This window comes from Gavia stellata, chromosome 1 (genome assembly GCF_030936135.1).
Source record: "Gavia stellata isolate bGavSte3 chromosome 1, bGavSte3.hap2, whole genome shotgun sequence".
Classification (NCBI taxonomy): Eukaryota; Metazoa; Chordata; class Aves; order Gaviiformes; family Gaviidae; genus Gavia; species Gavia stellata.
The window spans coordinates 103,710,043-103,727,256 of record NC_082594.1 but is presented as its reverse complement, the minus strand read 5'-3'; the positions used below and the strand labels follow the sequence as shown (position 1 = coordinate 103,727,256).

The 17,214-nt window shown below is 43.9% G+C and overlaps 1 protein-coding gene across 1 annotated transcript in view; it reads right to left on the bottom strand.

Moving 5' to 3' along the window:
• Positions 1 to 16,903, bottom strand: part of GRIK1 (glutamate ionotropic receptor kainate type subunit 1) — a 172,145-nt gene extending 155,242 nt beyond the window's left edge. Inside the window, exon 1 of the mRNA XM_059826643.1 lies at positions 16,771 to 16,903. Within this exon, the coding sequence (XP_059682626.1) occupies positions 16,771 to 16,903 (133 nt within the window). The remainder of the gene's footprint in view (positions 1 to 16,770) is intronic.
• Positions 16,904 to 17,214: the final 311 nt, after the last annotated feature.

Genomic DNA, 17,214 nt, shown 5'->3' with positions numbered 1-17,214 from the left:
CCCCCTCCACTGCCCTCCTTGAAGAAGATGTAGACTGCAATGAGATCACCCCTCAGCCTTCTCTTCTTCAAGCTGAGCAAGTCAAGTGTCCTCAGCCGCTCCTCATAAGTCTTGACTTCCGAGTCCTCTCACCATCTTGGTCGCCCTCCTCTGGGCACACTCTAATAGTTTGATGTCCTTCTTATACCAAGGTGCCCAAAACTGCACACAGTACTCAACGTGGGGCCGCACCAGTGCAGTCTAGAGTGGGACAATCATCTCCCTTGACCAGCCAGCTATGCTGTGCTTGATGCACCCCAGGACACGGTTGGCCCTTTTGGCTGCCAGGACACACTGTTGAATCAAGTTCAACTTACCATCAACCCAAACCCCCAGATCTCTCTCCATGGGGCTGCTCTCCAGCAGAATTACCCCGTCCCAGCTGCAGAAACCAGCACTTGCTCTTGTTAAATTTCATACGGTTGCTGATTGCCCAGCTCTCTAGTCTATCCAGATCCCACTGTAAGGCCTCTCTACCCTCGAGGGAGTCCACAGCTCCTCCTAATTTAGTATCAGCGGAAACCTTCGCAAAAGTGGGAGACCTTGATAAATCAGCAGCTGGAGAAAAAGGAAGTAGGAGGAGGCCTTTTACCATTGATTTCCTCAAACTAATGGAACCCAGAACCTTCATTTGCAGTTTGGATGAACCGCAGTAAATTGCCCAGCTGTTCTCTTCTGTCAGAATAATACACTTGCCAGAACCTCACCACTATAAACTGCCACAGCTTCATTGAATCTGGGAGAGGCAGAGCAAAAATAGCCTTTGGGTCATACTTTTTTTTCTGGGAAAAAGTGGTCCTAAACACTTAAAGGACAGAGAATCAGAAGAGATGATTTTGTACCTCATTTTCTCACAGATTTTCTGTAAGAATTCACAGATAAGAGTGAGGGCTTGTTTTTCAAAGAAGTTTTGCAGTTAAATCTGATGAAGATAGGCAGTCTAAAGCTCATGTCAATCAAACTTCCTGGAGAAGCTGTATGTGCAGTGATTGGGCTTTACCTGTTGTCAATGAAGTTTATGACAAATTGACTGCTATGGAAGAAGGACTGAGCTTTGGACCTTTGAAGAAGTCTGGGCCCACTTCCTTCAGCCCCTGCCAAAAACAGGAAGGGATTTTAAACATGATGTATGCTGAAGGAGCTTGTCAGCACTACTTTACTTAGTAGGAATCAACATTTTAATTATAAGCCTTGCTTTCAAGGGGTTAAGTTGGAAGTATGGCTGACCATCACCTCTTTGTATCCCTCCTGTCTCTGTTTTAACTTAGAGGAGTAATGAAGGAACAGAGTTGTGTGTATTAAAATTCTAAAATGTGCAAGTAAATATGTTGAATATTCCTTTTAAAATGCTTCTTTGATTCTTGTTAATTCTCCAATATGGATTAATTCAGCAGTGATAACAAGATATAAAAATTGAAAACTTGGCATGAGCAGTAGCTACATTTCATTCAGATTTTTCCTGTGGATTTGTAATTATGGGTCAAATAATCAATGAAGAGACTTTACTAATATAAATGTGCATTCATATTACTTCATTATAAAATACCATGAATCATTGCATCATTCTAAGAATTGTAATAAAATATGCTCTTGGTATTGCAAACAGCTGAGTTGCAAATACAAAAGCCAGGAATTCTAGCATTAATTAAAGGTCCTCAGCAAAGTTTGCTGGCAATCTTCTAAACTAACTTAGTTATTTAAATTATTTAAAAATCCCATTTCTTACTGTGCAAATGAATAGTCATAGTCAGCTGATATCACTGAGCAGTTCAGTCTCCCACCTAAGAAAGAGCCCTTATAACAGCAGTTAAAAGTCATGGGACAGAAGTAGCTTCACACTATTCTTACTAGAAGTTGCTAAAAATGAGCAATTCCAATATAAATGCCATGGAAAGAATACTTCTCAATTTTTCCACATTCTAGTTGTGGTGAGTTGACCTTGGCTGGCTGCCAGATGCCTACCCAGATGCTCTCTCACTCCTCCTCCTCAACAGGACAGAGGCAGAAAACTAAGATTAAAAAGCTTGTGGGTCAAGGTAAAGACAGGGAGATCACTTAACAATTACTGTCACGGGCAAAACAGACTCAACTTGGGGAAAATTAATTTAATTTATTGAAAATGAAGATAAATTTGGATAGAGAGAAACAAAGACAAATTAAAACACCACCTTTACCCCTTACCCCATGCTCAACTTCAGTCCTTCATTCCCAACTCCTCTACCTCCTACACCCTGAGTGGTACAGGGGTGATGGGGAATGGGGGGTTGCGGTCATTCCATAGCAGCTCCTCTCGGCTGCTCCTTCCTCCTCACACTTTTGCCCTGTTCCAGCGTGGGTCCTCTCCATGGATTGCAGTCTTCCAGGACAAACCTGCTCCAGTGTAGGCTCTCCATGGGCCACAGTTCCTTCAGGGCATATCCACCTGTTCCAGCCTGGGGTCGTCCATAGCTGCAGTGTGGATATCTGCTCCACCATGGTCTCCTCCCAGGGCTGCAGGACAATACCTGCTCCAGCGTGGTCTCTCCAGGGATTGCAGGGGATCCCTGCTCAGGCACCTGGACCACCTCCTCCCCTCCTCCTTGTCTCTCCTTGGTGCTCGCAGGGCTGTTTCTCACACTTTTGCTCTCACTCCTCACTGCCAGGCAGTGTTTTGTCTTTGTTTCTGGGAGCAGTTTCAGTAAGTCATAAGCATTATTTCTAAAGTTTTTGTTTCTTGCACATGATACTTGTAAAACAATATGTAACCCAGAAAACAGATCAAGACTGACTGATGAAGTTTCTCTTAGAAAAGAGGGAAAGTGCTAAGGATTAGTACAGCTGCCCAGAAACAAGATTCACCTGTTTACTGACAATGCATAATAACAATTTAGCACTCACAGAAATACTCAGGACAAAGATTCATACAACAGCTTACTGAAATTACCTTTGTGAGAAGGAAGAAAAGGTGGGATCTCATCACCCTTTGGCTTATGGACTTGTAGAAATAAATTAGTACACAAGTCATCTTAAAACAGTGGTTGTCATATTAATTATTCTGGATTTATAAAGAACAATTATCTTTTCCCTCATCACCCTTTCTCATTATCTTGCTGTGCAAAGTATTTCAATACATTATGGAAAACTGGACTAATTTTTGTCTGTATAAAATAGGCTATGAAACACACTGATTAACACAGAAGTAATCTGCGTACACACAGAAACATTCCCATTTAAAGCAAAGAACCAGAGGGCATAAAGCATATAGCCGTCTAATTAATAGAGAACATTTTCTTTCTCTTCCTCTGATTTTGTGCTAACCCCAGTGCTCCTGAAGAGGTTGAGACGTATGCTGCACGCCCCGAGTGCCTCTGCTGACGGACAACTTGACAGGGTGGACATGGCCTTGACCCACTCACCCAGAAAAAGGCTGCCTGCAGCAGTCCCAGGCGTGCTTGCCACCACTGCTTTCTCTTCAATGGAAAGGAGATGCTGTTGCTCCTCCACGTGCTACTCCTGAGAAATGGGGAATGCAGCTGCCACGGGGGGAGGAAACAAGAGACCATGATACCGTGTCTGCTTATCCGCTCCCCACCATGAAGGTGATGAGGACGACACGGAGAAGACACCACCTTGACGCTGGTGCTCTTCCCACCATGGTTAACATCCTCCGGCCCTGTAAAGTGTCTGTGCCAGACAGTCGTGTTGCAATTTTGAGCAGGCAGCATTTGGGGCAGCTGCAGTGTCTGGCTTTTGTGTGCATGTGTGCATACGTGGGAGATGATTCATAAGAGGAAACGTGGCTAAATTCATCCTTTGATACAGAGGCAACAGGACTGTTGGCAACACTCAATCCTATTGGTACTATGTTGCTTTAAAGGAGGCACCCACTCAGCTTCCCCCCAGGGGCATGTGTTAGGCACAGAAGGAGACAAACACAGATGAGATATCCCCACATTGGGAGAGCTAAGAGAAGAGGGCTGGAAGCCAGGAATTCAGCCCGATAGAGGCATGCATCTAAGTAAAACAGCAGTGCATAAGTATTCACTTGGATGCTGCAGGCAATTGGGTTTTTAAAACACATCTGTGTATCACACATACATCGGGTATCTCCAGGAGAAGGTCTATGCAGATGAGAAGACAAATGTTTCTCTGATTTTCCTTCATGATAGTTCTGATTTCAAGATGACAGCATAAGGATTACAGTTTCTCAGACCACTTGCTGTTCAGGGCACATCCCACACTCACTCCATCTGCAGATGTTTTTTAATGTCAGTACATGGATCAACGACAGGACGTGGTCCCCAGGGAACAGCCTGGCACCCTAATGTACGAAAGAAAGGCTTGGGCAGCGAAGTATGCAGTGAGCCACGCTGATGCAGGACAGATTCTCCATTTCAAAGAGAAAAATCTGCATTCTTCAGAAAACAGTGTTCAAAAATTTAATCTTCATTCAGTTCAGTGGAGCAGCTTTATAATTTACAGCACCAGATAAAGCTAGAAGATGTAATGTGAAATATCTGAAGCAGTTCTTCCCCTGTATTAAAATACACCTTGGGCAACAGAGCCTTAACTTCTCTTAACATATGTTTCTACCAGATAAGTAAACAATTTGGATGTGAAATGAAAATTTTCAAGATAGTTACAGTCAGAAAAGCATCAGCTCATATTAGACTTCAGCTGCAGTGCCCCACTGATAAGTTTTTGGGGTGGTTTGGCATACTTGAAAGGAAGCAGCTTCGGAAGAATAAAAAGCTTTCTGTGTACGAGTTGTTGGATCAGAGATGGCAAGAAGAAAGACATCATTTTTACATCGAAATTCTGAAAGCGGCCTTGGTGGCAGGATTGAATTGCACGCCAGAGCACGTGGCTGGAGTGAGCTGAGCATTTCCATGCTCAGAGAGAGGGGAAGCAGAAACAGAGGGGGCAAGGCTGGGAAGTTTAAAGGTTCCTGTGCAGAGAAGCTATCCACTCAATGCACTGAGTTGCATCGATATTCAGCTCCCTTACAACCGCGGACTCCTTCGGCTCTGCGGACAAAATCTTTAGTCTCACGCACGTTGAACTTTGCATTCGATGGCGTCCGCTCAGCTCTGCGGGGCTTTGTGTGCAGCAGCGAGCTGCGGGTGAGTGCTGAAGTCATCCCGACACCACCACTGCAACGGCTTAGCGCTAGATCACAGAACGGCAAATCACCCCCAGTGCAGCTCAGCACAGTCATAAGCCAAGCAGTCTCTTTTCAAAGTCCCCCCTCCACGCTGGCTTATATGCACTGAATACTAAGCCTTCCCCTGCAGCGAGCTCCTTCTCTGCCCAGATCCCTGCCACCAGGCTTAGGGACTGTGTGCTATGGACAAGAGTGCTGTGTGTCCTCAGAGGAACCTTTCCCGAACCGTTTCCAAATGAAGAAGCAGGGAACCTTGTACTTATCCTTTCTGCACTACTTGGCCATTAGCAGACAAACAAATGGAAACTCGTTCAAGAAAGAACAAATGCCCATCTTTAATGGGTTTATGTAAGCAGATGGAGCTCCGGTGAAGGAAACAGCATGTCGCTATAAAGATTGCAGTATTTCACTGTGCAACACGTCAGGAGAAGAACAGCCCATGTTGGCTTGTCCTAGCAGGCCTGTTTCAGACTGCCCTGCCACAGCTGTCAGCACTGCCACGGGCCACCATCCTGTCACTGTACCTCGAATTTCCCTGGTCCTTCACCAGACAACGGACCTGAAACTTGGACCATCCAGATCAGATCTACAAGGCTGGCAAGGCTCATGCTGGCTGATGACTTAGGTGCTAAAAGTGCTTCACGCCAGGGAAGGCAAAAGAGCTTTCCCACAAGGGAGCTCCACCTCATCTTTTGTAAGCGTTGTCAGCAAGTCCTTGCAGCAGCTGTCAATAAGAAAGGACTCCAGACATTGTCCACCACGCAACCTTGTCTTTAGCTGCTTATAACTGTCAAATTTTAGCCATCTAAAGCGACATTTCCCCTATCCTGCAGCTGTCTCAGACTGAATAGAGGAGGTTTTAGCTGTTCCTGAGAATAACAAATACATTTTTTTCCCAAACTACAAAGATCCTCTTTTCACTGAGAATGTTTTCACCAAGAACATCTTCATACAGGGACTTAAAATTTGATGGCCTGGTGCTGTGAATGCAGTCAGTGACAGCTTTTTACCAATGGCCAGATAAGTACCTACCATACCCATTTGCACAATGCCCACGTTGCCCAGAGCTGCAGAAACAAGCCTGTCCCTTGCCTGGTTTGGTGCCTGCAGCAGTATGAGCCAGAAGCCTGCACTGCCCCTTTGCTGTGCTGCCAGCCAGCTTCCCATCACCAAACACCTCCGGAAAAACACCAAGAGAAGCTGTCTCGTCCTCCTCTAGGGCCGGGTCCTCAGGGAGAACAGCCACATCTGCGGGCGATGGGTGGCACAGGTCTTCCTCCCGCACTGCACAGCTCCCGTACCACCAGGCATCCTAGCCCTGCGTGCGGGAGGGGAACGTTCCCGGCATTTCTGATTTGTTTCCTACACAGTGATAGGGAATTATACCAAAAGCTTTTTAGATCCACATGTAAGATTAAAAAGTGAAGCCCCAGAAGATGGGAAATATTGAATTAATGTTGACTGAACAATTTCAAAATCCCATCTTCTGTTACCTAACTACGGACGTTATCCTTCAGGATTTCTGCCTCATTTACTGCACTCTTTTACTATAGTCTTTTGCATTTAATATTTTTAAGTATGGATGAATAAATTGGGGATATCGGATTCTATTAGCAAAGCAATTTTGTTTAGCATGAGCACTGTTAATCATACAAAATACATTTGAATAATCATAAGGGAAAATAGTACAGCGGTGACTCCACGTCCTTCTTGCATCCTATACAAGATATCTACTCATTCATCTCCTGTTCCAACAGACTATCAAATATCATCTGTTTGATTTTTAAGTAATTTCCTATGCTCTTCCTGAACCCTAAGATGAATAAAAGCATTCAAAAACAAAACATGAAAATATTTTAATCAGAAATTGTAATGTTATTTGTCTCCAAATTGCAAAGAAGAATTCTTTAGTGGCTTATTATAGTTTCTTTAATAGTTCTCCAATGGCTTATTACTATATTATTTTACATGGACAGCTAACTTGCTATCCACACGAGATTGCTGAAGTTATTCATCATGCATTTTGACTTATTGGCCAACCCGACAGTGACTGACAGTCTCTAGAAAAATATAGTACAGCTGAAAAACCTGACCTAACTTTTAAACAGCTTTCTCTGTGATACTGACATAATCAAATAGAGTTTTACATATGTCACGCTGTTGCTGCAGCAACCTGGCCTCCTCTCCTCTGACTACTGATAGGGAGCCTCTAAGCTTGATATGGGCTCAGATGTCTTGAGATTAATCTCTTGGGAACTTTCCAGAGAAATCAGGATTAATTTGCATTTCCTCAAAAATGAAGTAACTATTTCACGTAAACTGCTTTTCACATTCCATCAGGCCTGAGCTTCCTATTCATAACCTTTATAGAAATGACTGGGTTGGCACAGGGCCCCCAAGACATTTAGGAGAAAGACGTTTGTACAGTGGGAAGGAGGATTAAAATGGCTTTGGCTTCACTTGTATTTTTCCTGAATGTAAGCAGAGAAAAGGTTATTTTTGTGAAAGCAGAAGTTGTATTTTTTGGGTTTTTTCCTCTGGATGTTTACATCTCAGTACATCTAATTTTCAGTTCCCCGTATCTTCATCAGGGATGAGACTGAGACAGTGAAAGCAAAGGATTGTAAGCACTGAGGTGTGTAGTTCCTGAAGCCAGAGTTAATTCCTAGCTAGCATGGCTGCAGAATTTTATAAGGACACCTGACTATTTGCTAAAGACTTCAACAGTTTTGATGGTACCGTCTACATCACTGCACATGGCTCGAATTCTCCGAAAGCCTCTTTCTGACTACTTAGACACTTTCTTGAGGGACAAAGGGGAAACACGGTGCTCGAACAAACACAATCACACAGAATCACAGAATCACTACGGTTGGAAAAGACCTGTAAGATCATCAGGTCCAACCATCAACCAACAAACACCACCATGCCCATTAAACCATGTCCCACAATGCCTCGTCTACACGTTCCTTGAACACCTCCAGGGATGGTGACTCCACCACTTCCCTGGGCAAGAGAACGAGTCAGGCCAATTCACATGGGTTGCTGTATTTGCCTGGGAGTTATAGCCTAGTAAAACACTTAATCACCTTGTCAATGTACATAATATCCTTCCAGAAAGAGCATAAATAACAAAATGTTTTTGTATTCGAAATATATATAATTACAGAAGGCATGTGTGCCATAGTGAAGTAGTCTGTGGGAGTGCCAAAATGGGGAAAAAAAATTGAAATTCTTCTGTACCTAAAGGTGTCCATCCCTTGCTAAGACTTACCATGCCTGATCTTCAGCAGAACACCACTCTGTCTTGCAGATTCATGCTAAACCTAATTTATATAACCCAACTTCCCCTAAAGATAGCACAACTCATCATAGTTCTTCATTGTTTAATTGTTCTACCGCATTACAGTATACAGTAGTAGTGTTACTATAGCTAGGCAAATCTATAGCAAGGCAAGACTTGTAACGAGAACTAGCATCCTTTGATTTACCTGTTTAGAGACATAGCTGTAAGCCCAGATGTGTGGTCCACTCTTGCTATTCACTGCAGGAAAGCACAGAGTTAGAAACCTACTGGCTTCTGTGTGTGCTCTCATGGACCATGAAGGCCGAATCTCAGGTAGGAGAAGACACTTAGCATTAAAGAAGTAAGCAACTAAAGTAATACTTTGGATCTGTTGGGCTGACATACAGACAGCCATTAACTGCAGAAACAGCAGTGGCAGATTAGGTAAGCCTAATTACTCACCTGGGGATCTAGCTTGCATGCTGAGGACATTAATGACACATCTCTCCCTGGGAGGGGAAGGGGAGGTGATCTTTAGCAGAAGTGAGTGGCAGCAAGCACCATATAAACATCCCGGCAGGACTCTGCTCCATTGCTCATCCCAGGGGAAGGGGAGAATAAACTCGTATATTCGAATATTTTTTCTTCTTTTCTTATAGCTACCTAATGTTGTTCTTTTAATAGCATTTTTTTTTTCAAACCTTTTTATCCACAGCATACACTGGTGTCTTTTCCCGCTTATTCTGTCGAAAACATTTAGAACTGAAAAGCCTGTACTACTTACAGTGTAGTGAATGGCTCTTACTATATTTTAGCATGCTTGATCTTTTAAAAAAGAAAGTGTTGGGTTTTTGTTGGGTTTGGTTTGTTGGGGTTTTTTTTTCTCTGTAGGCGAGCATGCAAAATCACAGTGATTTTAAAGTCTCAGTGGTGTACCACTGAATTCAGGGAGGGCCCTGTTCCTTCTCCACCTGAGAGCCAAAGCAAAGCCTCAGCATCTGTGATAATGCTTCTAGCAGAAGTGTCGCTTGGACATAATGGCTGTGAGAAGTTTCGCTGCTCCTTCATATGTAGGTAGACCAATGAGCTTCACACACTTGCTCACTCAAAACAAGTCCTGCTCTGTATTTCTGGAGGTACTTCTGCACTCTGACTGTCACTTCCACCTACTCAGCATTGCGCCAAGACCTCCATGCCATTTAGCAATGTGGAAGGATGGCTGGTCTTGAACCCCAGCCAAAATCAATGTGCTGTAAACATAATTTTCCTTGAAATAGACCAAGTTTGCATGTGCAGATGCAATGGCAGAATGTGGAAACAATTTCAATGCTAACAGAATTTATAACACTCCTCTTTTAAACTTGTGGTGGTGCAGTCTGAAAGCCCAAAGGAAAAAACAACTAGAAGGTATAATTGTAAAGAGCCCGATGGACCCAAGAAAAGAAGCTCAAAACCAAGCCTTTGAGGCCACTTCTAACTCTTTGTCCATACTGCTGAGCCATATAACTGATTCACATTTCCCAGTGTTTGTGCCACCCTAATTTAGTGTCTTGGTACAGGTGAAGCTGTAAAGATAATATAAGGAACCTTCTGCACCGTCAGAGGAATAATAAAAAAAAAAAAAGATACCTTAGCGGCCCTATCAGATACTCACTCCTCTAATTGAAATGAAAAAGATGGCAATTTGGAATAATGAAACAGTTTTAATTTTGAATTTTGATTTTGCTCAGTGAAAGCAAATTCATTGTTTGAAAGGTAATCATTTTCTAGATAATACTGTATCACCTTCAGCAGAAAGAGAGAGAGGGAAGGGTAATAACATTCCCATTGCAAATCTTTCCCAAAATCATAAACTCATTACCGCAAATGAAAATCTAAAGTCAATCAAAAACTAGGACATACTGGGCTTGCAGGTTACAGATCCAAAGCTGTGGAGTAAAACTAATCAGTTCTTGGATAGGATTTTTTTTTTTTTTTTAACTGCAGTACAATCTATACTCTAGTTGGTCAAATCAAGCCTTTCTGAGAAAAGAAGATTAGAGACAGTTGTTTAAAATATTGGGGCATAGGGGAGCAGGATTTAAGCTTTATTACTGACCAGGATATACAAAACAGACTGTAATGAAAAACCAGTATCGAGATTGTACTTGAGGTCTGAATGGAAAATGTTAAGCGAAGACAGGGCCATATGGAGGAGCTTACAGTTACAGCAAGAACTGATGCTGAGGCAAATGCCCTCTGAATAAGTGAAATTAGGCGTTATGGGGAAGTTGCAGGAATTTTAAAAGAATTATTACACCTGAACACTACAAATAGGCTATTAAGCAAGAAATGAAATTCAGAGAAATTTAATTTTATTGTATTTATAAGGATTGTTCCTCCTGCGATGATCACTGTACTGTGCATGAATTGTTAATTGAAAAAGTACTAGGTTAAGTATCATCCATTTTGCATTAAAAAAATATGTGACGAAAAATTCTTATCCTTTGGCAAAATTTCATCAATTTCTTTGTTTTGAAGATGTCATCCTCTATTTTACCAAAATCTTAACTGTCTGAACTGATGCACATGTGTTACATAAATGCATTTGAAGCCTTGGTGAACCACAGCAGGATGTCCTATTTATCTGCCCCCCTGGAGCTCACTGCAGCTCTATGGACCTATTTTGCACAGGGGCACATTAGGATACACCTTGCATAAGTTACAAGAAAATAATAAAATACTACAGCACAGATATCCATGCCCCAGCTTGTCTTCCATTTCATTTTCCTGTAGCCCACTTGACTTTTCACCAAGATAGTTATGCGAAATTTGCCATAGTTAACCACATACCTCCCAAGATGTGAAATGCAGGACTAACATATCTTCATGATGTATTTTTTAAACATTTTTATCTCCCTCAGTACTGTCTAAACTGTCCTAGCTCTGGTCCAAGCCAGGCAAATCCAGCCTTGCTTCCTTAGTTTTCATTTTCTGGTCTCAGGACCTTTGCTTTGTTGTTCTCCATCAACCTTTACTGACAAGTGGTCCAGGACAGAAGCAACTCAAGCTCGGTGTTTTTGTTAATACAGCCCTGAGCGGCTGGCTGCCTGCTACATAATCAAGCCACAGTATTATAGACTATTTGAGGACTATCATGCACCTTTACAGCCCATCTATTTCATGCTAAAGCAGATATTTAGGACTTATGTATATTCTGACAACAGAGATGCAAACCGCCAATTTTCTGGAAAGTGAAGGTCTCCGCTATAGTTTCTTCAAATCCTGAGCAGCACTTTACACCGTCCCAGAAATAAGGATGTTCTGGCCACAGCACAGCCACTCAGCAAACACCCTTACTGAGGCATCACAAGCTGACAACGTAGCAGGTCACCGCAACACTGGCGAGCTTCATGCACTCCATGACCACCATTGCTCAGCCTCTGAAGCGACCAGAAATGCTCTGAGGAGTGCACTTGTGTAAAACAAGGGCTAAAGATGCGTAAGACCCGATTTTGTCGGATCCTACTCATCATTAGGAAGGGTGGTAAGTAGGTAGGTCAGTCAGGGGAATTACAAAATTTTCATCATTTTCAATATATTAAGTATGTTCAGGCAATTTAAACCAGCATAGCTCCCTTGAGTTCAATAAAAGGATGCCCATTTATATCAGCTGAGCAATGGCTTCACAACTTTTTAATATTCCCCAATGGAGCAAGCCAGTACAGCAAACACCTTCCACAGTATAAAAGCCTGGAAGTACAATGGCACAGAACCCAAAGTAATTCGTCCCTTTGCATCATGGAGCCTAAATAGCAGAACACAAAGAAATCAGCAATGAGATTTTGATTTTAATAATTTAGGGTGAAACCATGCAAATCATTATGCAGTCAAGTGTTTTCCCTGAGCTCCCTCTATGCATTGAGGCCACTTGGCTCCACTGACCTCTCGTTGCACAAGTATAGACTTGCCGGAGTGCCCTGCTCAGGTGCTGACAATACATTTTTCATCTGCCTTTTATAGGGTATTTTTAACTTGATTAACCACTTAAAGCATGCAAGCCAAACATTGCACTGTCTCAAACTCGTCAAATCCAATGAGGAGGGAGATGCATAAAAATTAAGGTTTGGATGTTTTGGTAGCAATCTTTTAGAAATACTTGTAGCAAAATAGTTTTCTGTTAAGTGTAGAATGAGGAAATGTAGGCAAATTGTATTACAGTGAAAAATCACTGAGCGTTCAGGATCTGGTGAACAAAATGTAATTAATGCCTCATCATCTAATGATAGAAAATGCAGTCCCACTTCCTACAATATTATGGAACAGAGTAACTTGTAGACACCTAGTAAGAAATACTTTGAAAATTAACATTTTTAATGATGTTCAAATATGATAGAGACTTTCCAAATACAGTTTTTGCCATGTCACACTGATGAAGCTCAAATGTGTATCAATATCATTCCCTTCACAAACAGAATCTCAAAAGGAGTTGACAAAAGTAGCATATTTGCAGTGAAATTAATTAGTTTTTTTCTTTATCATTCTCACAGTGTGGGAATGGTAATATCACATAGGAAAAAAACTCACAGCTCTAGCCCTGCTTGGGGAAATGTGTATTTTAAAATCTATATTGAAAATTTCAACTTAATAGAAACCAATATTTGGCAGGTTAGGTTGACTTCTGTGTGTCTGTTTTAAATCTGTATTTCTCAATTGGGGAGAAATATTATGGGGCTAATCCTGCATCTTTGAAAACACAATTCACAAAAACATTGGGAATTTTGCTGAAGTAAGGAATAAACAGAGAGAACAGTATGCAGAATATGAACCCGTACTTAAATATTCCATTTAACTACAGAAACACACAAATTACTGAAAATTACTTCTGGTACAAACTGAAGGGTATCTATTTCATCACCTAAAGCAATTTCTATGAAAGCTAAAAATTACTCATTTGCTCATTTTCAGGAGTTGTTAATTTTAGAGATTAATTCCAAGATTCACCCAAGTATGACTTCCTACAGGTATTTGTTGAAAACTGCCACATTCTCTTTTTAATTAACTCCAGTGATATGTTAATAACTTGCATAGTTTCTCAACTATTGGTTAGTTCTAATCCAGAGTGTAGCTTGAATGACTACCATTTATAAATTTTCATGTAATATTACTGAAGTATATTCTTATAACCTAGTCAGAAGTTATAATGGCCTTAAAGACGTGCAGTAAGAAATGAGAAAGCTCTATGTCCACTATTAACAAATAAATTTTGTTGCTGCTTAGACTTCAGTGCTTTGGAAGCTGTTTCTGCAACTTAGCACCTGCTTGTCTTAATTTATATTCTTCCTTCTGTTATTTGAGTTCATTTATTTTATACAAGTGGTACAAGAAGGATAGATAAGAAGGTTAGGTTGACTCCATGTAAAAAACAGAAATTCCTTGGTATTAAATCAAAAACATTAGGGTTATGAACTTTAAATATACCTTTATATAATATAGTCTAGTGGGTTATGTGTAGATAAAGATGGTATTTCCTTGGACAGCTCTATTAGTTCATATATCACGGGAAAAGCTTTTTAACATGAACGTGAAAGAAATACTCAGTAAGACACTAAAATTTAAGTGCTGTATTACCCGAAACTGAAAACTATATCTTATGTTAAAATCCATTATTTTTATCCTAATGAGTTAGTTTTACTGGTCATATTGCCATCCCTCATTTTCTTGTTTAGAGGGCTAGAAAAGTAGTCATTAGCAAGATGCTGAGAATAGCTAGAATTTCTATCGTTCGCATATCCTTTCTCAACTAATTAAATACCAACAAGAGAATCCATTAATTTGTATTATAACCCAGAAAAAATAAAAAAAAATCCAAAAGCTCCCTAGCAGTGGAAAATGCAATTAAACTACCAGTGTATTAATTCAGGTGCAAACTGCTGCACCATTGTATGGCAGTGCTTTCCTTTCCTTAATTAACTAAAACATGAAGAAGAAAATCTGATGGCTTAATAGCATTTTCTTCACTGTCAGAAATGTTTTAGGATTATTTTATTACGTTATCACAAAGAGTGTTGGAGGAGTTATTGCCATTACTTCTGTTTGTCACCTCTAAGAGTGACAGATTCCAAGGAGAAACTTGCCGCTATTAACGGATGTGAAGGATTAATATTTTATAATACCATTACTTTATAGGCAGGATAACTATAGTAATAAGAATACATTTACTATTTTAGGCATTCACAACCATGTAACATAGAAGGAGCATTTATTCTCCAGCAGCATCTCTTTAGATGTGTATTTGGTTGCTGTGATTGAAAGCTGAGCAGTTTGTCATACTTATCGTTTACATTGTGGTGGAAGTAACAGAGTCAAATCAGTATCAGGGTGCCATCGCTGCATGCACTGACAGAGTGAATCTGAACTAGCGATACACACAGATCTTGCAGCAGAGGGTCTACAAACCATGCAGAGCAATTTCAGGGAAAAGCAACGTGGGCAATTGCCTGGGAGCCTCGCTAGACCAAACAGAAGCAGCAAAGCAAGTTATGCAATGGGGAGGTTGACAGAGGGAAGAGTGCACACCCTAAATCTCTGCCTGGGTCCCTGCAATGCTGATGCCAGCTGTGAAACCGAGGTTTCATTCTGCACAGAGCTAAGCATTTAGACTACGTTCAAGCAAATATGTTTCCCTTTAAACCCTGGCATGGTCCTTTTTCCTTCAGAGGCTATTCCCATTAAAGCTAAGCAAGTTTAAGGCTGCCTAGTAGCAGCAATGATGCTCATATATTTCCAAAGCATCCTGCTGCAGAACGTGGCTAAGTTATTTGAACATGTTTTACTTTCTTCCACAAGTTTCATTGACCCTGAGTTTACTGGTGTGTGAAAGCCCAAAGCTTTATGTTTCATGTGCTCTGTGCATGTGCACAGACATTCCCCTTGGCTCCAAACTGTCATGGTTACACTGTAGTGATGAGCAGAGAAATGGCAAACTTCACCTGCATCCCGTGAGAAAAAAGTGAGCATACACTGAATATGGACAGTTATCAACTTATCACAGATTTTCAGCTGCAAGGTGCTGAGTGCCTTCAGCTTTTCTTCTCCCCCCCACCCCGCCCTTGCCTTTGCTCAGCACTTTGAGGGACTGTCCCCCTTAATTTATTTAAATGTTTCAGTCACGGGGTCCTTTGGTCTCTCCACAGATGAGGAGCCTTCCACTTGATGTTTAAAGGAGCACTCATGTGAGGATAGCCGAGTGGGTTTAACACTTGCCAGGTCAAAAGGCATCAATCTTCTACTTCGTACAGGGACATGTATCTCCCCGACTGGCATAAACTGCTTCTTTTCCCTTTTGTTTTTGCTTCATTTTCAGTGTTTGTCAAGCAAAAGAGGGACAGGCAGAGAAACAGAAGTGTGGCAGATTCTGCCTACATCTTTTCCACAGTTTTTCCTAACCCCTAACTCTTCTGATACTTTGTATTCACTGTCTCACTTGACTGACACAAGAAACCCACTGTAGGGAGAGAGGCTTCCTGTGAACGGAGCCCCGTTTCCATGGTGTGGAGTTTTCTACTTAAAAATAAATTGCTGTTTTCTGGGGCTATGTACAGCACTCGCGGAGCTACCCACACCCCAGGCTTAGGGGCCGAGGGCAAAGGAGGGCAAACACGTCCCCCATCCTAAAAGGTTACCCTCCGCCGGCTACAGCTCCTCGCGCTCCGGTCCGACCTAGGAAACCTCAGCACTTTTTGACATACGCATTTTGAGGTCACTGAACCATTCCGGCGCGGCGGGGAGAGCGGTGTTTGACTGGGTTTGGGCGCACTTTACGCCCGCTGCCGCGGAGCGCTTCAGCGGTGACACCCTCCTTGCCCGCGGCCGGCCCCGAGCGGCTCCCGGGGTGCTCGCCCCGGCCCCGGCCCCGCTCCGCTCCGCTCCGCTCCGCCGGGATCCCCGCGCCCAACTTCCCCGCGTCCCGCCGCCGCGCACCGGGGCAAACTTTCGGGAGCGGCACCCGCGGAGCCCCGCGGAGCCCGGGAGCCCCGCAGAGCCCGGCAGCGGAGCAAACGGGGCGGGCTGGGCCCCGCTCCGCGGGCAAACGCCCCGCCGAAAAAAAGCCACGGGCTGGGAGCAGCCCAGCCGGCGTCGCCCGCAGCCCCAGCCCCAGCGCGGCGGCTCCCCGCGGGAGGTACGCGGGTCCCGCTGCACCGGCACAAGCAAAGCCCCGGGACAGGAGGGAGGGGAAGAGCCCAGGAGCGAGAAGCCCCCGGCGGCGGGCGCCGGCGGTGCCCGTGGAGCGGGACGCGCAGGGCCCGCGGGCGGCACTCACCGATCCGCAGCACTTGCTGGCCGCTCCGGGGCAGGCCGGCCGAGGCGCAGAGCAGCACGAAGAGGAGCCCCCCGCCGCCGCCGCCGCCCGGGGCCGGGCGCCGGAGCCACCGCGGGCTGAGCGCACTCGCCATCCTCCGCTCCCGCCTCAGTTCATGCCGGGCTCCGCGGGTGCGGGGCGCGGGCGGCTACCCCCGGCGGGGCCGGCTGCGCGCCGCCGCTCCGCGCCGCCCGCCCATGGCGCGGGGGCTCCGCGCCCGCGCTCCTGCCGCTGCCGCGCTGCGCCGCCGCCCCGCTGCCCTCGCCCCCCGCCGCCGCCGCCGCCGGGAGGGGACGGGAGGGAGGGGACGGGAGGGGGCGGCTCCTCCCGCGGGGCGGCCCCGGGCGGGGCGAGGCGGCGCCGGGGGCTGAGCGGGACGGGCGGCGTTGCGGGGCACCACGCGAA